Source organism: Callithrix jacchus, chromosome 13, assembly GCF_049354715.1.
Source record: "Callithrix jacchus isolate 240 chromosome 13, calJac240_pri, whole genome shotgun sequence".
NCBI lineage: Eukaryota > Metazoa > Chordata > Mammalia > Primates > Cebidae > Callithrix > Callithrix jacchus.
The window spans coordinates 100,731,686-100,754,460 of NC_133514.1; the positions used below are offsets into that span (position 1 = coordinate 100,731,686).

A 22,775-nucleotide genomic window follows, 5' to 3' on the forward strand; every position below is an offset into this window, starting at 1 on the left:
AACTCTACAGCTATTAAACAATAACACCTCATCTCACCCTCCTCTAGTCCCTGGCAACTTCCAGTTTACTTTCTGTTGGAATGAATCTGAGCACTCTAGATACCTCATCTATGTGAAATCAGACAGTGTTTGTCTTTTTGTGACTGGTTTATCTCACTTAGCATAATGTCCTCAAGGTTCATCTATTTAACGCATGTCGTAATTTCCTTCCTTTTCAAAGTGGAATATATTTCATTATGTGGAGGCACCACATTCTGTTATCCGTCATACACTGATAGGCACCTGGGTTGCATCCACCTCTTGGCTACTGTGAACAGCATTGCTATTAACACGGGTGTGCATGTATCTCTCTCAGATCCTGCTTTCAATTATTTTGTGGATATACCTAGAAGTGTATATCCGGGCGTGGTGGCTCACGTCTGTAATCCAAGCACTTTGGAGGCCAAGGCAGGCGGATCACCTGAGGTCAGGAGTTCAAGGCCAGCCTGACCAACATGGTGAAACCGCATCTTAAAAAATAAATAAAATAAAATAAAAAATAAAAATAGAAAGTGGGATTGTTGAATCATACGGTACTCCTTTTTAAAATTTTTTGAAGCATCACCATGCTATTTTGCATAGTGGCTGAACCATTTTATATATTCCATCAACAATGCACAAAGGTTTCTTTACCAATGCTTGTTATTTTCTATTGTCTTTTGTTTTTGATAATAGCCATCATAAAGGGTGTGTGGTGTTATCTCGCATTGGTTTTGATTTCTCTTCCCCTAATGATTAGTGATGATGAGCATTCTTTTACATGTTTATCAGCCATTTGTGTGTCTTCTTTGGAAAAAATGTCTACTCGAAGTGCTTTGCCCTTTTTTTTGTTTTTTTGAGACAAAGTCTTGCTCTGTCACCAGACTGGAGTGAAGTGATGCGATCTTGGCTCACTGCAACCTCCGCCTCCCAGGTTGAAGCAATTCTGCCTCAGTCTCCCAAATAGCTGAGACTAAAGGCACACACCACCATGCCCAGCTAGTTTTTGTATTTTTAGTAGAAATGAGGTTTCTCCACGTTGGCCAGGATGGTCTCAATCTCTTGACCTCGTGATCCACCCACCTCGGCCTCCCAAAGTGCTGGGATTACAGGTGTGAGCCCCTGCACCCGGCCCTGTTGCTACTTTTTTAAAACCTAAAAACACAAAGGGGCATGGTTTATGTGCCTGTATTCAGGCACATAAATGAAATCAGTTCTAAATGGAACTGATGTAGATCACAAGGCTACTGATTTTGTTTGTCTAATTTAACAGAGCACCTAATATACTACAACAACTAGAAAATGCCTTATCATCATCATTAGAAATAAGACTAATATTGACTGTCAATTCCCTCATCACTTTATCAGACCTGGCAACTGTGTGTGTGTTAACAGCTTAATCTGACCTCATGCTGGTCTGAGAGAGGTAAGGAAAAAGCTTAAGGAACTGTCAGGCCATCAGTCAACACATCATAGCAACTGTGTGCAGAGTATTTATAGCTTCAGAACAAGACAGGGCTTTTTCAACATACATTTCCAGGTCTGCTGTGACTCTGATTCAAAGCTAACAAACGTTTCAGCATATGCTAACATTTGAATTATCAGGCCTGCCCCACCTAGACTAGATTACAGAGGACCTACATGATGTAACCCGCCCACACATTTCCTTCTGGGCAAAGGTATTTTTTTTTTCCTTTCTTCTATTTCCCTTTCAAAAGTAAAAGTTCCTAGAAAAAGCAAAACAGGACTATAATTCACATTAATTTGCTAACGATATTACAGGCTCACTTCCTTTTCCAGTAAGGTGAAATAAGAAGACTTTTTTTTGTTTGTTTGAGTCAGAGTTTCATTCTTGTTGCTCAGGCTGGAGTGCAGTGGTGAGATATTGACTCATTGTAACATCTGACTCCCAGGTTCAAGTGATTCTCCTGCCTCAGCCTCCAGAGTAGCTGGGATTACAAGCAGTGGCCACTACATCCAGCTACTTTTTATAGTTTTGGGAGAGATGGCGTTTCACCATGTTGGCCAGGCTGGTCTAGAACTCATGACCTCAGGTGATCCACCCACCTCGGTCTCCCAAAGGGCTGGGATTACAGGCGTGACCCACCGCCCCAGCCTGTGCTGAGAAGGAGTGGAGAAAAATGGCCTCTGAAGGGCCCCAACTTTCCCTAAAAGTAAAATCTGCTCAAAATTAAGCTGAACCCTGATTACTTGGAACTGTCCGTTGTCTTGCTTCGTTTAAACGTGCGCAAACTGCCCCAAGTGACATATCGTAGCCTCTAACTCTCCAAATTGGCTGTCTTCTTCAGACAGTCTTGTATTTGGAACGATGAGCTATGATGTAATTTCATACTGCAGGCTCTTACTCACTTAATATCCTCCCCGTAGCAGATGGTGGTGTCTTCAGTCAGAAGTTCACAAGCAAATCCTATATTTTCAGCAGTTTCTACAATAGAATAAAATTAAGGCAAACGTTATTCCTGCTGTGTTTATTTTGTTTTTTGAGACAGCATCTCACTCCCATTGCCTAAGCTGAAGTGCAGTGGCACAATTTCTGCTCACTGCAGCCTCGACCTCCGGGGCTCATCTTCCCATCTCAGCGCTTCCCCCAGGCCCCAAGGACCTGGGAATACACACTTGCTACCAAACCTGGTTAACTTTTGTATTTTTTCTTTGCTTTTCTTTCTTTTTCTTTTTCTTTTTTTTTTTTAGGTGGAGTCTCGCCCTGTTGCCCAGGCTGGAGTGCAATGATGCGATCTCAGCTCACTGCAACCTCCGCCTCCTGGATTCAAGCGATTGTCCTGCCTCAGCCTCCTGAGTAGCTGGGATTACAGGCACATGCCACCAAGCCCAGCTAACTTTTTGTATCTTTAGTAGAGATGAGGTTTTACCAGGTTGGCCAGGCTGGAACTTTTGTATTTTTTCTAGAGATGGGGTTTCATCATGTTTGCCAGGCTCATTCTTACTGTTGAACTGAATAATTAATTTTACCTAGTAATGATGTTTTTTAGTGCATGAACATAACCAGATTCACACAAATATGATGTTTTTCTATAGCAATCTATAGGAATCATATGCAGAAAAAAAATCCTTTTCTCTATAATAAAACAAGTAAAAGTCAAAGTCTAATTTGAAATGTTTTCAATTAAAATATGTGCTATATCATCAAACATATAAACTGCTTATTTAATAAACCAATGTTCATTAATTACTAAACACTGTTAGTTCATAGTTTAATTACTCTATTATTGGTGGGAGGGTAGGGGAGAGAGGTAAAGATAATTTCCACCAACCCTTACATGAAGATTTTTTTCCCTTGTTTTTGAGATAGAGTTTTGCTCTGTCACCCAGGCTGGAGTGTAGTGGCATGATCTTGGCACACTACAACCTCTGCCTTCCAGGTTAAAGCGATTCTCCTGCCTCAGCCTCCTGAGCTGGGATTGCAGGCACATGCCACCACATCTAGCTAATGTTTGTATTTTTAGTAGAGGCAGGGTTTCACCATGTTGGTCTTGATCTCCTGACCTGATGATCTGCCCACCTCAGCGTCCCAATGTGCTTGGATTTCAAGGGTGAACCACTGCACCCGGTGATTTTCATTTTTCCTTTTTAGACTACCACCCAATTTGGCATTTATTTAAGGTCAGGGCTGTGCTTCTCTTAACTTCACAGAGTGTGTAACCCAGTGACGACTTCAGAGCAAGAGACGTTATTTGACTTCTGTGAAAGGCTTGCCAAGTAAAGCATCAATACCAAACAAGTGCTTGTTGAGTTCTAAAGTTAAACATTAAAATCGTTCTTTCCATAAGTATACAATTTTATTGCCAAGCAATAAAACGGGCAAGAAAACAAAAGTTACTATTCAGCACTTTGTATTGTTCTACTCTGTGCCCACCGAATGTCAAGGCACTGGAAGGACAGAGGGACGAAGGGGATGGCCCTTTCAGGACAGGAGCCCACGTCTGGCTGGAGAGATAAGACCAATCATAATGAGCAAAACATGGCCAGGAGCTCAATTATAAAAAAGAAACTGCTACTGAGGGGGATCAGGAAAGGATGCAGAAGGGTGTGCTGGAATAACAGAGAAGGGTTTCTCAGAAAAGCATCTTCCGTCCAAGGAAACACTGTACAGGATGAAAAGTCTGAGGAGGTCATCTTGGGCAAAGGAAACGGCAGCTATAAACATTTGTGAATTAACAGATATGCTTCCCTGAACAATGAATTACCCTTTTTGTCTCCAGTAAGAACCCAGATCTTAATGTCAGCTTTCGCAAGTTTTGAAATGGTCTCTGGAACTCCATCCTGCAGCTTGTCCTCAATAGCTGTAGCTCCCAGGAGCTAGAATGTACATTTAAAAGAAAAAGGAATTAACAAATAAACCAAAAGTTTTCTGTAATTACAGGTTGCCAATCTGTAAAAAGAAGGGCTAGTTATACATCCTGGTTGCTGCTCTCCTGGGGCCAATGGCCAGTGTTGACAGGGAAGGCTGCCATGTTTCACATCTACTGCAAACTAACACAGCTAAAAACTTTCTCCCTAAAGAATGAACTATTTAATTTACTGAGACAAAAATGCAAGTACAAAATCAAGGATGTTAGAAGTAGACTTTCCCTGGATATTTGTGGCTTTACACTGACATAAACCACTTGCAATACTAGCTATTTGTTGAACATTTCTTGAACTAGGTATGAAATCTGGAAAACTTTGAGAAACAACATATTTTTCTTATTTCAGAATTTGGTAGAATATGAATTGTCTCAGTAGTTCTCTCAATGTAATAAGTATTAGATACAGGTTTGTTATTGTTTAAAAATTATAATACATTTTAATAAGTGATATAAAAACAATGGAATTGAATTAGAACCTCTCCTAATGTGTTTAGTCTTTTGGTTTCTGATAATGATAACTTCTGTTCTGCTTCTATTTTGCTCAACAAAAGAAAGAACCTTCTTCCACTGTGCCAATGTCAAATGCTGAAGTTACAATTATCTCTTAAGCATGAGATCAAATATTCAATAAAGTTTAATAAAAATTTCAATTCTGCTTTGACTATCAGAAAAAGTTATTAAGGCTAAAACTCACAATTAAGTCTTTTTCAATTTCCTCATATACTTTATCCAGAGCTTCGTCTCGGTGGGTCGAGGACACACTGGCAGCCATAAACTTTTTATTCCATTCTGCAAAATCTTTTTCTTCAATTTCTTTGTAGCAAAGGCACAGGGTTCTAAGAGTTTCATTTGCAAAGACCTGTTTTATTTAAAACAAAAAACAAAAAACATGAGTACAAAGAGTAGTTAATTTTATGCAATTCAAGAGCAAGTTTAAAATTTTACTTTGAAGTAATACAGTATCAGAATTTAAAAAGAGACCATTAAGGATAATGGATTCTGTATAATACATTTTAGAGGAGGGATTAACTGTCACTTTTTTTTTTTTTTTTTTTTTTTGAGACAAGGTCTGGCTTTATCACCCAGGCTGGGATGCAGTGATGCAATCCCGGCTTGCTGCAACCTCCACCTTCCAGGCTGAAGCCATCCTCTCACCTCAGCCTCCCAAGTAGCTGGTACTACAGGTGTGCACCACCATGCCTAATTTTTGTACTTTTTGTAGAAACGAGGTTTAATCATGCTGGTCATGAACTCATGAGCTCATATGATCTGCCCAACTCAACTTCCCAACATGCTGTGATTACAGGCATGAGCCACCATGCCTGGCCTAAACATCACTTTCTAATAGACTTTGCTTTTCTAAACTTCTATAGGGTCCAGGACTGCACTTCCAGTTTCTAAAGGGAAAAGTTCATCTTTCTTCTTAGTCAAGTCACTAGAGTGAAGAAAACCTTTTTCTCTTAATGACTAGGAAAATATCAAATCAAGGGAGATGACTTCGGGTGTAGTGACATAAACATGAACCTGACAACTTTATTATTTATTTTTATTTTTAATTTTATAGAGATGGGGTTTTGCCATGTTGGCCAGGCTGGTCTCGAACTCCTGACCTCAGGTGACATGCCCACCTTGGCTTCCCAAACTGTTGGGATTATATGCGTGAGACACCACGGCTGGCCTATAGTCATATCTTGTTTAGCCAAGACAGCAAAAGTGGTTCAACTGATTGAGTATTTGCTCTCAAAGATTATTTGGAAGGTTCTGCATTTATTTGATTAGATGGTCATCATTCATATCCTCATAAGAACTTGTCAGTTTTAAGTGCATCAGCATCAGTATATAATCTTAAAATGTGACTCCACTTAGGAGAGAACATATTCATCAGGCTCCTCTCTGAAGGCTGTTTAGCTGTCTCTAAAACTCAATCAATCCTTAAAATAAAGGGGAAAAAACCCACCCTATATTAAGTACCTCCTAGGTGCTAGCCACTGTGAAAGATGCTTTCTCTTGCAATGATCCTCCATGATGGGAATTATCCCTTCCCTCTTTCACAGGGGGAATTAATGATTCACATAATATACCTACCATTTTTTCCAAAGATGCAAACTAGTAAAGAGGCAGGGACACCAGGTTGGACTGATGTCCTCCATGCCTCCCTGCCATTGTTGTACAGAACCAAAACAACATGAGGAGTGGTAGGTAATTCCAACAGTGGAAGTTCCAGAAACATTCTGAGTAGTGGCAACATCACTGGACTAAGCATACAGCCTTCTAAGGACTTGGAAGTAATTGAGCCAAACTGTTTTACTAACAAAGCTATCAGAAGTCAATGATCCCACACATTGCTTTGTCATCCTGTCACATACGAAGGCTTTCCTTCCTTCATGCTACACCTCGAAGTTAGTGAAGTTCTTGGAAGCCACACACATAGTAAGACTACAACCTAGGACAGTTATGCAGCCTGCTCAAGGTCACTGGAAGAGAGCTAAGCCATTCTCCTGCCTTAATCCTACAAACCTGGAAGACCCAGATGCTGGGCGAAGGCACTATGTTCATATCCCAGGAAGTCAACGGCAGGGGCAGTACTGGAACCCAGGTGGCTGTAATGCTACTTTGCTGCTCTTTCTGCCTCAACTATTCCAAAGCAAAGGGACGGTCAGCAGTTAACATACAGCTTTCATGCAAACTTAACAGACAGCGTCAGAGAGTAAGATCAGACTCCCTCACAGAAAGAATAAAAGTGACACTTACATCCAGGGCATCCTGTGTTTCTTGCTTAGTAGGGTTCATTTGATGTAACCGTTCATAAATAACAGTATCAGCACCTTTACAGTAAAGCTTGATATTGCCTTCTGGAGTTCTTACTGGTAGTAAAAGAAGGAAATCAACATAACAAAATTCAAAGTTAGTTTGATTTTTTTTTTTAGACAGGGTCTTATTCTGTCACCCAGGTTGGAGTACAGTGGTGCAATATTGGCTCACTGCAGCCTTGACCTCCCCAGCTCAAGCAATCCTTCCATCTCAGCCTCCTGAGTAGCTGGGACTACAGATGCATTCCACTATGACTGGCTAATTTTTTATTTTTATAGACATGGAGGTCTCACTATGTTAAGCTGGTCTTGAACTCCTGGGCTCAAGCAATCCTCCTGCCTCAGCCTCCCAAAGTGCTGTGATTACAGATGTGAGCCACCGCGCCTAGCTAAGTTTGATTGCTTAATAGAAAACTACATTTATAAAGTTAATTTGAAGGGTTGCTAGGCTCATAATTCACTACTAGCTTAAAATCATCAGTTCATCTAGAAAAGTGTTGCCTTTAACAAAACTGGTAAGTCACTATCTACATTGACTATAATAGTGAAATAAATATAAAAAGATTCCTTCACAGTCAGCTCTGTTTTCCATAACCTTACTTATTCTTCCAACAAATATTTACTGACTCCCTACCATGTGCTATGCCGTGTGCTAGTTACTTTCTTTCATAGAATTTTCCTCCATCCAACCAACAGGAAGTTTCTCATGTAAGAAGAACTCACAACACTTATTGCCTTTAATACACGGACCATAACACCACTCCTTTCTTTTGTTTCTTAATTAGTACACAATTGCAATACATGTCTCATTGCTAACTAGTTTATAAGGCAGGGTAGATGACAGGCATGAAAATCAGTCTCGATCTGTGTGAGGGACACAGAGAGGATTCAGTAAATGTGCCTAAGGAGGGTGTAATAGTTAAACCTGTATATTTTTATTGGTTAAAAATTCAATATCAAGCCAGGTGCGGTGGCTCATGCCTATAATCGCAGCACTTTGGGAGGCCAAGATGGGTGAATCATGAGGTCAAGAAATCGAGACCATCCTGGCCAACAAGGTGAAACCCCTTCTCTACTAAAAATGCAAAAATTAGCTGGGTGTGGTGGTACACGCCTGTGTACAGTCCCAGCTACTTAGGAGGCTGAGGCAGGAGAATAACTTGAACCCGGGAGGTGGAGGTTGCACTGAGCCAAGATCATGCCACTGCACTCCAGCCTGGCAACAGAGCGAGAATCCTCAAAAAAAAAAAAAAATTCAATATCATAGTGGAGGAGGCTTGTAGACACCGCCTTAACCAAGTAATCAAAATTACCATTCCCAATAATATATACCTTCTGATGTGATACTTAGAGAAAGGCATTACTTATGGACTCTTCCCGCCAACAATGTGTAACCTAGCTCTAATCATGGTGGAACATTGGAGAAACCCAAATGGAGGCAGAGCCTATAAAATAACTGGCCTGTGCTGTTAAAAAAATATCCGTGGATGAAAGATCGAAAACAGATTGAACCATCCTTGACTCAGAGTCATTATCACTTAATGTAACCTGTGATCTTGCATTGGATCCTGTACCAGAAAAACATAAAGAATGAACTTCCCTGGTAAAATCTGAAAAAGTCTATCAATTAGATAATATTGTATGGTGTTAAATTTTCTGGTTCTGATCATTGGACTGTATATACAAGTGAGTGTTCTTGTTCTTAGGAAATACCTACTGTGGTATATAGTACAGTACTTAGGGGGAAAGGGACATTAGGGCTGCAGTTTATTCTCTCTTATATATATATATATATTAAATATATATACATATATGTACATACACACATATACACACGAATATATATATTTATTTAAGTCATGTAATCTTGCTCCTTCTAATGAAATTCACCTCAAATGGTTCAGAAAACAATATCTGTATGTATGTGTGCGTACATATATGTGTGTATGTATATAGATGTATATAATGAAATTAAAAATATGGCAAATGTTAACAACTGGTGGATATGAAGGAATATGGGAGTTCTTTAAACCATTCTTGCAACTTTTCTGTAAGTTTGAGATTATTTCAAATTATGAATTTAAAGCAGTTCAGTGTTAGGAAGTGTTTTTTATCTTTACTTGGTGGTCTGTTATGTGCCTACATTGCAGGTATGATTTTGATTCATAAGCACAGCCTTGCTTTCCTCAGGAATCTTTTCCTGCTGAGTCTTCCCTTCCCTGTCATCAAGTACAGAAGAGAAAGCTCAGAGGTGCTCGAAGAAAAAGAGAGCATGTGTTGCTTGAAATAAAAGACTGCCACAAGTGTCCACATGCCGCTTCTGGAGTGTTCAGATTCAACATCTGGCAGCTCACATGGTTAAAGAAAGTCAGCAGCTTTTGCAAGATTTAGAGATAGTGCAGCTGTCCCTTTGAGTAGGGAACACGGTGAAGAATGAAGAAAACAATACCAGTTTCAATTAAGTCTGCAGACATCTCCCAGGAGCCAAGTAACTTATTCATTGTCTGCTTTATCTTGGTGCCACTCAATACAATGGGCATAAGTATCTAAATGAGTGATTCATAGACAGACTCTGAGGGGGACCTACCAATGATAGACATTCGCTTCCGGTCACTGTTGAAGTCCAAAATGGCAAGAACATTATAGGTCCTTTCAGTGCCCAGCTCACTGATGGTGATGGTGTTCTGGGTCCTGGCGAGGAAGACAAAGCCAAAGTTCCTGGCAGCATTTACCAGGGCACCTTCATCAGGAGAGGCTGCCTGGTAATTGAGATGACCTAACAAGGAAGTGAGAGAAATCCCAGAGAAGCTGTAAATCCAAATACAGAGCTCACTGCTGAGGCCTCCACTGAGGCTCCTGTCGGGGTCAGCTGGGCTGCAAAGCCCAAAACATCCCCAGGAAAATGAGTCATTGACTAAAGGGTTATTAAAACATCTTTGTTTTATCTTGACTTATGAACAGTAACGTAAACTAAAAGTGAAACAGTGGCTGAGAATGGGGGAAATTCCCATAATCCCACTCTCCACGGGAAAAACAACAGGTGTTGACATTTTATCATTCCTTCCAGTCCCTTTTAAAATGTCTATATCTGAAATTGTTTGTCAAGCTGAATACACATTCACATCCTGATTATTTTAATGCTGTATCTGAGCATATTGCCATCTCTTTGTAAATTCTTTTTAAACATTTGAACAAATGTAAACATGTTATCATTTTCCCATTACAGACACTTAGTTTATTTCCGAAATTTTTTTTGGGGGGGGTGTTAATTTTTTATTTTTTTTATTGTATTTATTTATTTTTTAGAGATGGAAAGGAGAAAAAGGAGTGAAGGAGAGGAAGAAAGAGGAAGAAAAAGAGGGAGAGAGAACAGAAATGTTGCTTTATTCTAAAAAATGGGTATTAATAATGGCCAATCAATATTTCATTTAAACCTATGAGGTGTGATGTGATATTGACAAGAATGTATATTTTGTGTATATAAAGTGGAGAACTTTATAAATATTTATTAAGTTTATTTCTGAAATTTTTTTACTCTCAAAAATAACATTTAATAACCTTTCTGTATGTGTGTAAAGATTTTTCTGTTTTTTTTTTTTTTCTTTTTAGAGACAGGAGTCTCCCCGTATTGTTCAGGCTGGCCCTGATGCCTGGGGCTCAAGTGATTCTTCTGCCTCAGTCTCCTGAGTAGTTAGGACTACAGGTGCGTGCCACCACACCTGGCTTGTTTTACCAGTTTATCTTCCCTCTAAAAGAGTATGTTTTCTTCCTTTCTTTTTTCTTTTTGAGACAGGGTCTTACTGTGTCACCAAGGCTAGAGTGCAATGGCACCATCTCAGCTCACTGCAGCCTCAACCACCCCAAGCACAAGTGATCCTCTCACCTCAGCTTCCCAGGTAGCTGGGACTATAGGTGCACACCACCACACCCAGCTAATTTTTTTTTTTAATAGAGAGAGGTCTTACCACATTGCCCAGACTATGTTTTCTTTACCATAGCTATATTCTCCTTTTAAAAAAAAAAAAACAACAAAAAACCTTAATTTGATCACTATCAGATATCTTACTGTTTAAAAGTTAAATAATGGAAAATTGTCTTCTATTCACAACTACATTTCAACAATAAGAATAAACTAGGTTCAGTGGCATGTGCCTGTAATCCCAGCTATTCAGGAGGCTGAGGCAGGAGGATCACTTGCGCCCTGGAGTGTGAGGTTCTAGTGAGCTATCGTCATGTCACTGTACTCCAGCTTGGCTGACAGAGCAAGATGCAGTCTCTTTTAGAAAAAAGAGAAAACCAGTAAGAATAGGAATAAATCTCACAGCCAGATACACGAGAGAACGTATGCTACATGATTCCACTCATAAACCACAAACCTGACAAAGCTAACCTGTGTTATTCATAGAGAGGAAAGCACTTTTCTTAGAGGGGTAATCATTGGAAAGAAATATAAAGGGAATTCTAGGAGAATTGATAATGTTCTTTTTTTAAAATCTGGATACTCATTACAAGAGCATATTAGTTTGTGAAAATTTATTGAGCTATGTACTTATGATACATATATATCTCTGAACACATTTTGTACTTCAATAAGATGTTTAAAAAATACTCTGCCTACCCAAGATCTTCTATTTTTCTACTCCAGTTATTTTGTCCCAAAATAGAAGGAAAAGCATTTCCATGGCCAGATGACTGAACAGAAAGGGTATTTAGTTTTCCAAAATATTTTGACCAGGACGAAGGCCACAGATGCATGGGAAGCTGCTTATACCCCACTCTCACTTGGAATGATCAGTGCTCTGGGGTAATGGTGGCAGAGAGAGCTAAACACATCTTCCTTCCTTCACAATTAGCTCAGAGGATTCACTCTTTAAGTCAGTATTAATCACTTCCTAATTAATAATTAAAGATGACATTTTAGGGTCTCTCTATATTTGTTCACCCAGAAAGTCATTCACCAGAAGCTATAAAAGCACTTCATAAATCTGGCCATGTGACAAATATATACAAATGCCAGAGGGCAAACTATTTAACCAGGAACAAATCAGCAGCAGCGGTGAGAACAAAGCCCTTCCCTTCGGCAATTTAAGCTGGCACAGTGATATATGGCACAATACTGACAGCAAACACATTTCCAGCAGAGAAAAGAAACAAAATAATAAAAGGTAGTAAAAGTTCCCACAAGTAAGACAATCATATCTAGAGCAAACACCTTGATATTTTTATCATTAAAGAAAAAAGAAGGCTGGGTGCGGTGGTTCATGCCTATAATCCCAGCACTTTGGGAGAGGTGGGCGGATCTCCTGAGGTCAGGAGTTCGAGACCAGCCTTTAGTAGAGAACTCCATCTCTACTAAACATACAAAATTAGCCAGGCATAGTGGTGTGAGTCTGTAGTTCCAGCTACTAGGGACGCTGAGGCAGGAGAATTGCTGGAACTCTGAAGGCAGAGGTTGCAACGAGTGAGTCGAGATTGTGCCACTGTTCTCCACCCCAAGCTCAAGGCTGGGCACAGTGGCTCACACCTGTAATCCCAGCACTTTGGGAAGCTGAGGTGGGCAGATCTCATTTGAGATCAGGAGCTTGAGACCAGCCTGACCAACATGGTGAAAACTCGTCTCTACAAAAACATAAAATGAGCCGAGCATGATGGTGGGTGGCTGCAATCCCAGCTACTGGGAAGCTGAGGTTCGAGAGTCACTTGAAACCAGGAGGGGGAGGTTGCAGTGAACTGAGATCAAGCCATTGCACCCCAGCCTGGGTGACAGAGCAAGACTCCATCTTGAAAGCAAATTAAAAACGAAAACTAATATATCCTCTTCATACTTGGCCCCTACCTGTACTCAATGCTCAGGCCACACAAATTGTGGAAGTAGTCAGATGTTCATGGCAACATATATGAAAGGATTTTCTCCCCTCTCTTGTTGCTGCTATGTCCAGTTTTTTTCCCCTGGAGACAGGGTCTCACTCTGTCACCCAGGCTGGAGTGCAGTGGCATACTCATGTCTCATTGCAGCCTCAACTGCCCAGGCTCAAGTGATCCTCCCACCTCAATCTTCCAAGTAGCTGGGACTACAGGTGTGTGCCACCACACCTGGCTAATTTCTTTTTAAATTTTTTTATACAGATGGCATTTCACCATGTCACCCAGGCTGATCTGGAAATCCTGGGCTCAAGCAATTCACCCAACTTGGCTTCCCAAAGTGCTGGGATTATAGGCAGGAGCCACCATGTCTGGTCTCTATTCTTATAAAAGAGGAAATGAGAGCAAGGGGACAGCAGCATGGTGGAGCAGAGGGAGGATGGGACTAGAATGAGTTTAAACCTGCTTTCTGAGTCTAAATTTCCATATCTATAAAATTTGGTGGCTGAACACGATGGCTCACACCTGTAATTTCAGCACTTTGGGAGGCTAAGCTGGGTGGATCACCAGAGGTCCGGAGTTCGAGACCAGCCTGGCCAACATGGTGAAACTTTGTCTCTACTAAAAATGCAAAAATTAGCTGGGCATGGTGGCAGGTGCCTATAGTATTCGTACTCGGGAGGCTCGGGTATGATAATTGCTTGAACCCAGGAAGCGGAGGTTGCAGTGAGCTGAGATCGTACCATGGAACTCTAGCCTGGTGACAAGAGCAAGACTCCATCTTAAAAAAAAAAAAAAATTTTTTTTTTCGAGATATAATCTTTACAGTCCTTTTCAAGGGATCCTTTCTTGGTACTTTATGGTTAAAAGCCAAAATCAATTTCTTCTCTAAGCTCCTGCATTAGAAACCTAACAGGTCTCTATTCTCAGTGGATGCAGCAATTGCCTGTCTTATAGGGAAAGAAGAAAGACTCCCCAGGTGGTAATCCTTGGCTTCAGCTGACAGTGGGACAAAGAGCTGTAGACAGTTAGGCTGGAAGGGGCTTTTTTTTGTTTATTTTTGTTTTTTGAGGCGGAGTCTCACACTGTCGCCCAGGCTGGAGGGCAGTGATGCGATCCCAGCCCACTGCAACCTCCACCTGCTGGGTTCAAGCAATTCTCCTGCCTGAGCCTCCCAAGTAGCTGGGACTACAGGTGCATGCCACCAAGTCCGGCTAATTTTTTGTATTTTTAGTAGAGATGGGGTTTTACCATGTTGTCCAGGATGGTGTCAAACTCCTCATCCACCCGCCTCAGGCTCCCAAAGTGCTGGGATTGCAGGCGTGAGCCATGGTGTCCGGACCTGCTGGAAGGGACTTTGAACATCCAACCTTCTTACTACAACACAGAGGAAGGTGGTTCTCAGACAGGGACCCAAACTGGGCTGACTCATCTCTAACACGTGGTCCAGGGCTCTTCCCATAACATCCCACTGGGGAAAAATAAAATAGAGACCACAGGACGAATTAACGTTTGCCTAAGTTGGCCAGTTAGCCCTTAAAATACTATCATACTCAGAGAAGTGTACAATAATTGTACTAATGAGTAAAAGCCAAAGGGAACCAGGTGACTTTGTAGTATCATACTTTATGCTTATTGCATGAGGAAAACTGGCATGGTGAGTCAAATAGACTTTGACCTCTGCTTCCATGATTCATGACCTGGTATCATCCCTTTCTATACATCCCCACAATGCTGATAAACCCTTCCGTGTGTCCATCCTAATTTGAACTCTGTAACCTTGCTTCATTACAATATGAGATTCATCTTTGGAAAATGTGTTTCTTTGAAACTTGCTGAAAGGTATCACATACAGCTTCTATACATTTAGGTGTTTTGTTTTATTTTTGTTTTTCTGAGATAGGGTCTCACTCCACCACCCAGGCTGGAGTGTAGTGGTGGGACCATGGCTCACTGCAGCCTTGATCTCCTGGGCTCAAGCGATCCTTGCCTCAGCCACCTGAGTAGCTGGGACTACAGGCATGTGCTATCATGCCCGGTGAATTTTTATATTTTTTGGTGAGATGTGGTTTTGCCATGTTGCTGAGGCTGGTCTTGAACACCTGAGCTTAAGCAATCCACTCACCTCGACCTTCCAAATGCTGGGATGACAGGTGTGAGCCACCAAGTGTTAGCCTACACATTTAGGGCGGTTTTTTTTTTTTTTTTTTGAGTTGGAGTCTTGCTCTGTCTCCAGGCTGGAGTGCAGTGGCCCAGTCTCGGCTAACTGCAACCTCTGCCTCCCAGGTTCAAGGGATTCCTCTGCCTCAGCCTTCTGAGTAGCTGGGACTACAGGCACGTGCCACCACACCTGGCTAATTTTTTTGGCGTGTATTTTAGTAGAGGCAGGGTTGCTCCATGCTGGTCAGGATGGTCTCGATCTCCTGACTTCGTGATCCTCCCGCCTTGGCCTCCCAAAGTGCTGGGATTACAGGTGTGAGCCACTGCGCCCAGCCCACATTTAGTTTCTGTGCATATTCCTTCCCTGGAAACTTCATACCTGCTACATATGAAACATCGAAATTGAGAACAGAGAGGGACTTATGTATGTTGCACTGAGTGAAGTAAAAGTGGGAGATGCAGTGAAGTGGATGAAGTGGATGAAGTGAAGGCACTGCGCTTCATTACAGAAACACCAAAGGAACTCCTTTTGCTTTTTCTATAAAGTGCACGTATGTCTATATAATTTATCATTATGTCCATTTCTGGTAAAACGACTAGCTTTCCTTGATACAGGACAAACTTGCTGTGACAAAGCTGGCACAAACTGCATTTAAGGTTTCTGCAAAGGAACCTACAAGCCATTCTGGCTTGTTCCCATGAAACTCACATTAATTATGCTCCTTTACATGGAAAAGGTACCTTAAAGAGATCCAGGCTGTGACTGATGTCATTTCAAACCCAAACTATAACAGAATCTAGTAAATAAAAGCATATATCTGAAATTATTTGGTAGAAAAGATTAGCCGAGTTCAAAGTCCATTTCTTATTAGATAAGGCTTGACTTTTCACTCTCAGCAAAATGCTCAGTAATCATGTGTGGAGAAAAGTTAGATTCTTCTATCATAATTCAAGTATCAACCATTTCTCAATCAGATTTCATTTATAAAGTAAAAAAAAAAAACAAACACACCTGGAGCTGTAACTATGAATAAGATGTAAATTTTCAGGGACAAGAAGCTTGTTCCTACTTTGCTGTTTCATAAACCATCTAGTGGTAGGTGCTGAAAAATATTCACTGCATTCGAATATGAGACAGATGCGTGTGCTACTTGACATGCATTTGAGTCATAAGTAGGAGTTACCTGCAAATGAAAAACCTGATCTCCAATGCCTGAGATGCCAGAGAAACACTCACCATCAATCCTATCCACCATGACCGTGTGGCAAACTGCGAGCAAGAAGAAGAACTGTCGCACTTCTGGCTCCTTCCCTGATTGGATTTGCTCAATAAGATAGTGGTCATAAAATGCAAACTTCCCGTCAGCATATGTGTTCCAGCTAAAATCAACTTGCTGAAAGAAATAGAGAAAAGCAAAATATGATTTTATAAAATATTTTTGACTTAACAAATGACATGAATTTTTATTCAAAGGCAGGCAATCCAGTCACTCATTTCTTTGTATCCTTTGAAATGCAAAAACCACCTTAGGATTTTAGCATATTCTTAAATGTCAAGAGGCTCACAGCTATCTTAAATAAAGACACTTTTTTTTTTTGAAACAGGGTCTCACTCTGTCATCCAGGCTGGAGTGCAGTGGCTCGATCTCAGCTCTCTGCAACCTCTGCCTCCTGGGCTCAAGCAATCCTTCCGAGTAGATGGGCCTACAGGTATGCACCACCATATCTGGCTAACTTTTGTACTTCTTTGTAGATATGGGTTTTCATTGGTTTCAAATTCCTTGACTCAATTGATCTGCCTACCTTAGTTTCCCAAAGTGCTGGGATTACAGGTATGAGCCACCATGCCCAGTCAAAAGGTACTTTGCGGTGGATTAAACTGTGTTCCCCCAAAAGATATGTTGAAGTTCTAACCTTCTGGTACCTATGAATGTGATCTTATTTAGAAGTAGGGTCTTCACAGATGTAATCAAGATCAAATGAGGTCATACTTGATTAGGGTGGGTCCTAATCCAATGACTGGTATCCTTATAAGAAGGGGAAATGTGCTGGCCAGGCATGGTGGCTCATGCCTGGAATCCCAGCACTTTGGGAGGCTGTGGCAGTTGGATCGTGAGGTCAGGAGATCAAGACCAGCCTGATCAACATGGTGAAACGTTGTCTCTAAAATACAAAAATTAGCTGGGCGTGGTGACACACGCTTGTAATCCCAGCTACTCTGGAGGATGAGGCAGGAAAATCGCTTGAACTTAATGGGTGGAGGTTGCTGTGAGCCGCACTCCAGCCTGGGCAACAGAGTGAGAATCTGTGTCAAAAGAAAAAAAAAGAAGGAGAAATGTGAATACAGAGACACACAGACACACAGGGAGATACCATGTGACAACAGAGGTAGAGACACAGAGTTGTGTTTCAAGTCTCTAAGCCAAGGAACACCAAGGACTGTGGGTAACCACCAGGTGCAGGGAAGAACAACAAGAGTTTTCCCTAGACCTTCAAAGGAAGAGTGGCCCTGCTGCGACCTTGACATACATCCCCAGCATCCCAAACAAGTCTTCAGCTTTAAGGTCTTACCTCTATTTTGTTATGGTTGTGTTGAGAGGCATCCCGATGGTCCCCTGAGAAACAAACAGGACAAAACAAATTGATTCTCCACCTGTGTCCAGAAGCCCCTCGTTACCTGGCTTTGCTCAATAATGGTGGTGGTGAGACCACATATGACCTGGAAAGGCTAAAATATTTATTATCTGGCTCTTTACAGAAAACGTTTGCTGATCCCTGGTCTAGATATTCAAATACTGGTCCCTCTCCACTACATTATCCTAGGGGCCTGAATCATATCCTTTGAAATGTTTTACCTCTCCCAAGTCAGAAGGACCCACACGTGTGAGCCACGTCCTCAGCCCCTCAGCATCCCTCCATCCTCACTGATACTCCTTATGAGAAAAAGCACTCACAGTATACAGTTTCCTACAATTAGGAAGTATATTTTCATTTCCCTATGCCATTTTAAACAGTTGTGCTATTAAGTCTATTTGAAATAGAGAACACTGTATTTAAGTATAGTATTAGCCTTATTATTTGTAAACTTACAGAAAATTAAATTTCTAAATGTTTCCGAAAATAAGTACTGAAATCAACCTTTAAAACAATTGGCTGGCTGTGGTGGCTCCCTCCTGTAATCCCAGCACTTTGGGAGGCTGAGATGGGTGGATCACCTGAGGTAAGGAGTTCAACACTAGTCTGGCTATATGGTGAAACTCCATCTCTACCAAAAATACAAAAATTAGCCAGGAATGGTGGCACGTGCCTATAGTCCCAGCTACTTGGGAGGCTGAGGCAGGAGAATCACTTGAACCTGGAAGAAGGAGGTTGCACTGAGCCAAAGATCACACCACTGTAGTTCAGTCTGGGCAACAGAGTGAGACTCTGTCTCAAAAAAAAACAAAAACAAAAACAAAAAACAACTGTAGGCCAGGTATGGTGGCTCATGCTTGTAACCCCAGCACTTTGGGGGGCAGAGGCAGGTGCATCACTTGAGGTCAGAGGTTCAAGAACAGCCTGGTCAACATGGTGAAACCCCGTCTCTACTAAAAAAAAAAAAAAAAAAAAAATTAGCCAGGCATGGTGGTGTGCACCTGGAATCCCAGCTATTCAGGAAGTTGAGTGAGGAGGATCATGTGGACCTTGGAGGCAGAGGTTGCAGTGAGCTGAGATCACACCACTGTACCCCAGCCTGGGCAATAGAGTGAGACTCCATCTCAAAAACAAAAACAACAAAGAAAACAAAAACAACAGTAGTGAAATACACATAATAAAATTCACCATCTTAACAATTTTTTTGTTCGAGTAAGGGTTTCACTCTGTCACCCATGCTGGAGTGCGGTGGTGTCATCTTGGCTCACTATAGCCTTCAACTCCCCAGCTCAAGGGATCTTTCTGCCCCAGCCTCCCAAGTAGCTGGGACTATAGGCATGCACCATCATATTCTGCTAATTGTTTAAATTTGTAGGGAAGGGGCCTTGCTTTGTAACCCAGGCTGGTCTAGAATTCTGGGTCTTGAGCGGTCCTCCCGCCTTAACCTCCAAAAGCGTTCTTATTATAAGCATAAAACACTGCATGCTGCCCATTTTAACCACTCTTAAGCATGCAGTTCAGTGGCATGAAGTAATACTATTGAACAGCTGTTTCATCTTGCAAAATTGAAACTCTGTAAACATTAAACCAACTCCCAATTCCCCTGCTCTCCCCCTCCCCCACCACCCACCCCTGGTAACCACCATTTTACTTTGTATAAATTTGATTATTCTAAGTACCTCATATAAGCAGAATTATACAATATTTGTTCTTTTGTGACTGGCTTACTTCACACAGCATAATGTCCTTAACCCATTTATGTCTAATGTTCCATTATTGGAACGCTAGGCATGTGGGAGTTATTTATACTCTATTGCTCAAGGTCACCACCAAGGTCTGATTGTAAAAATTAAAAAAATTGCAACCTCCAGCATAAATGAGTTAAGGTTCATCTGTGCTGTGGCATTTGTCAGATTTTTCTTCTGAATAATATTCCACTGTATGTATACCACATTTGGTTTATTCATTCATCCATTGATGAATGCTTGGGTTGCTTCCATCTTTTGGCTGTTGTGAATAATGCTGCCACGTACAAATACCTCTTTGGTGTACACATACCTCCTTGGTCCCTGTTTCAGTTATTTTGAGTATATAACCTGAAGTGGAATTGCTAGTTCATACAGTAATGAGACTTCTAGTTTTTTTTCTTTTTCTGAGACAGATTCTCACTCTGTTGCCCAGGCTGGAGTCCTGTGACATGATCTCGGCTCACTGCAACCTCTGCCTCCCGGGTTCAAGCAATTCTGCCTCAGCCTCCCGAGTAACTGGGATTACAGGCATATACCACCACCATACCTGGTTAATTTTTATATTTTTAGTAGAGACAGGGTTTTTCCTTGTTGGCCAGGCTGGTCTTGAACTCCTAACCTCAAGGGATCCATCTGCCTCAGCCTCCCAAAGTGCTGGGATTATAGGCATGAGCCATTACACCCAGCTGTTAGCCCACTTCTGACTGCTGTCCTCTTTCACGTATGTGTCCCCAGTGCTGTCCATGGTGCTCCTCTGCATTTAGCTGGAGAATGGCCTACACAGCAGGACTCTGCATCAGGAGGGCACCAGCAACCCCAGGAGACAGGCTCTGGTCCAGGTAGTGCCCTGTACAGGGCAAGCAGCCCCCACTCACCCAGAAAATGAGTGATGGCTTCCACTCACCATATATCTGCCCATTGATACAGCACTTTTTAAAGGTCATGATATTTTGTGTGAGCGTCCCTGTCTTATCAGAGAAGATATAATGGATCTGCCCGAGTTGTTCATTGAGCGTCGTGGTTCTAGCTTTTGCGGGTGTGTCCTTCTCAGCATAGTACATTTGCAGGTCCCAGTTGATAAAGTGACTCTGTCCAAGACGAATCACTTCCACACTAGGAAGACAGAAGATTATTTTTCCTTAGAGAGCTCAGATATGAGTGGCAAGTAGTAGAGACTTTATTCTCATTGTACAGACAAGAGCAAGTTGCTTATCTATTGCTATGGTCTGAATGTTAGAATCCCCCTCCAACTTAAAAATTTGGAGGGGGATTCTAACCTAATCTCTGATTCAACAGCATTGAGGTGGGGTCTTTAAGGTCATTAGGTCATGAGGAGTCCCCCCTTATGAATGGGATTAGTGCTCTTATTGAAGTGGCCCAAAGGAGTTTGCTTGCCCCTTCTGCCATGTGAGGAAGTAGCTAGAAGGCACCAGCTGTGGCTATGAAGCAGAAAGTGAGCCATCACCAGACCCTGAAACTGCCAATGCTCTGATGTGAGATGTCCCAGCCTCCAGATCTGTGAGCAATAAATTTCAAAGGTCTTTTGTTACATCAGCCCAAACTACACCCTCTACAGGGAGACAAGCTGATGCACTCAGCCTCTGGTTTCTCCTAACCACATGCATCATTCTCAGGCTTCAGGGTCAAGCTGATTTTAGACAAGTAGTTTCCATTCAAAATTGCTCAGTGAGATTTCCCACTCATTCCTGGGCACATGTACCCAAGGCACCCATGTTCAGAATACACAGTCCACCAGAATGGATAACACAGCAACACTGCAGACAGAGCTGCGGACACAGCAAGGCTGACTCTCTTTTCCCCCATTCCCCATTGTACCTAGGGGCAACTGGAATGGCTGCGTTCACCTTTGTCCTCAGTGGTAGGGCAGAGGGAGTGAGAGTACCCTAGGGTACAGACTCCACTGGGCTCTCTAATAGGCAAACGACTTTTGGCAAACACTCCTAAATCATGATCCCTAAATTATTATAAGGTTATAGAATATCCAAAATAAGATATTCTAAAGGGATCATCTGAAATTTAAAACTACAAGGGACATTACGTATCTCAGTTTGAAGGAAGCTGTTTTCATAGCCTGCAATTGTTAGGTGGGCAAAGGAAGTCCATAACAAGTTAAACAGACAGAAAAATAACTCTCTCCCCACTTCTCTCCCTTACATAACGATTTCCTAAGTATCTACTACATACCAGATATACTGTTCTAGGTGCAGGGGACATGTCTGTAAACAAAACAAAGTCCGTGCTCTAAAGGAGGCCACTTTCTAGTAGAGACAGACAAATACATATACTAATAAAGAGGCTGTATCAGAGGTGAAAGTTCTCTGCAGAAAGTCAAAGCAGGGGGCCAGGTGCGGTGACTCACGCCTGTAATCCCAACACTTTGGGAGGCCAAGGTGGGTGGATCACTTGAGATCAGGAGTTCAAGACCAGTCTAGGCAACATGGTGAAAGCCCCTCTCCACTAAAAATAAAAAAATTAGCTGGATGTGGTGGCAGGTGCCTGTAGTCCCAGATTCTCAGGAGGCTGAGGCAGGAGAATCACTTGAAGCCAGGAGGCAGAGGTTGCAGTGACCCAAGGTCATGCCACTGCACTCCAGCCTGGGCAACAGAGCAAGACTCTGCCTCAAAAAAAAAAAAAAAAAAAAAAAAAAAGGCTGGGCGTGGTGGCTCATGCCTGTAATCCCAGCACCAGCACTTTGGGAGGCCAAGGAAGGTGGATCATGGTGAAACTCGTCTCTACTAAAAATACAAAAATTAGCTAAGTGTGTTGGGGCACACCTGTAATCCCAACTACTCAGGAGGCTGAGGCAGGAGCCTTTTAAATAACATGTTATTATTAAAAAAAATAACATGTTAAAAAAATAACAACGGGAGGCAGAGGTTGCAGTGAGGTGAACTCATGCCACCGCACTCCAGCCTGGGAAACAGAGCGGGGCTCTGTCTCAAAAAAAAAAAAAAAAGAAAGAAAAGAAAAGAAAATCAAAGCAAAGCAGGCTAAGGAGAGACGATCTCCAGGATGGAGAAGTGAAGGTCAGAAACAGAATGAGTCAGGAAAGACCACAGTAATAAGGTACTGTCTGAGTAGAGGCCTTTTTAGTGAAAGGGCAGCAGACAGATACCTAGAGGAGGATGGTCCCA

General features: G+C 41.8%; 1 protein-coding gene across 7 annotated transcripts in view; it reads right to left on the bottom strand.

The window, feature by feature from the left end:
- ATP8B1 (ATPase phospholipid transporting 8B1) overlaps positions 1-22,775 on the bottom strand; it is a 144,569-nt gene that overhangs the window by 17,219 nt on the left and 104,575 nt on the right. For all 7 annotated transcript variants that reach the window (XR_013525928.1, XM_078348226.1, XM_078348225.1 and 4 more), the window contains 8 exons: positions 20,525-20,733; positions 17,810-17,853; positions 16,476-16,632; positions 9,804-9,992; positions 7,158-7,270; positions 5,101-5,265; positions 4,245-4,356; positions 2,389-2,464 (listed from right to left, as the gene is read on the bottom strand). Coding sequence is in view for 6 of the 7 variants with exons in the window: in XM_078348226.1 (XP_078204352.1) it covers positions 2,389-2,464; positions 4,245-4,356; positions 5,101-5,265; positions 7,158-7,270; positions 9,804-9,992; positions 16,476-16,632; positions 17,810-17,853; positions 20,525-20,733 (1,065 nt within the window). In the remaining variant the exon portion in view is untranslated. The remainder of the gene's footprint in view (positions 1-2,388; positions 2,465-4,244; positions 4,357-5,100; positions 5,266-7,157; positions 7,271-9,803; positions 9,993-16,475; positions 16,633-17,809; positions 17,854-20,524; positions 20,734-22,775) is intronic.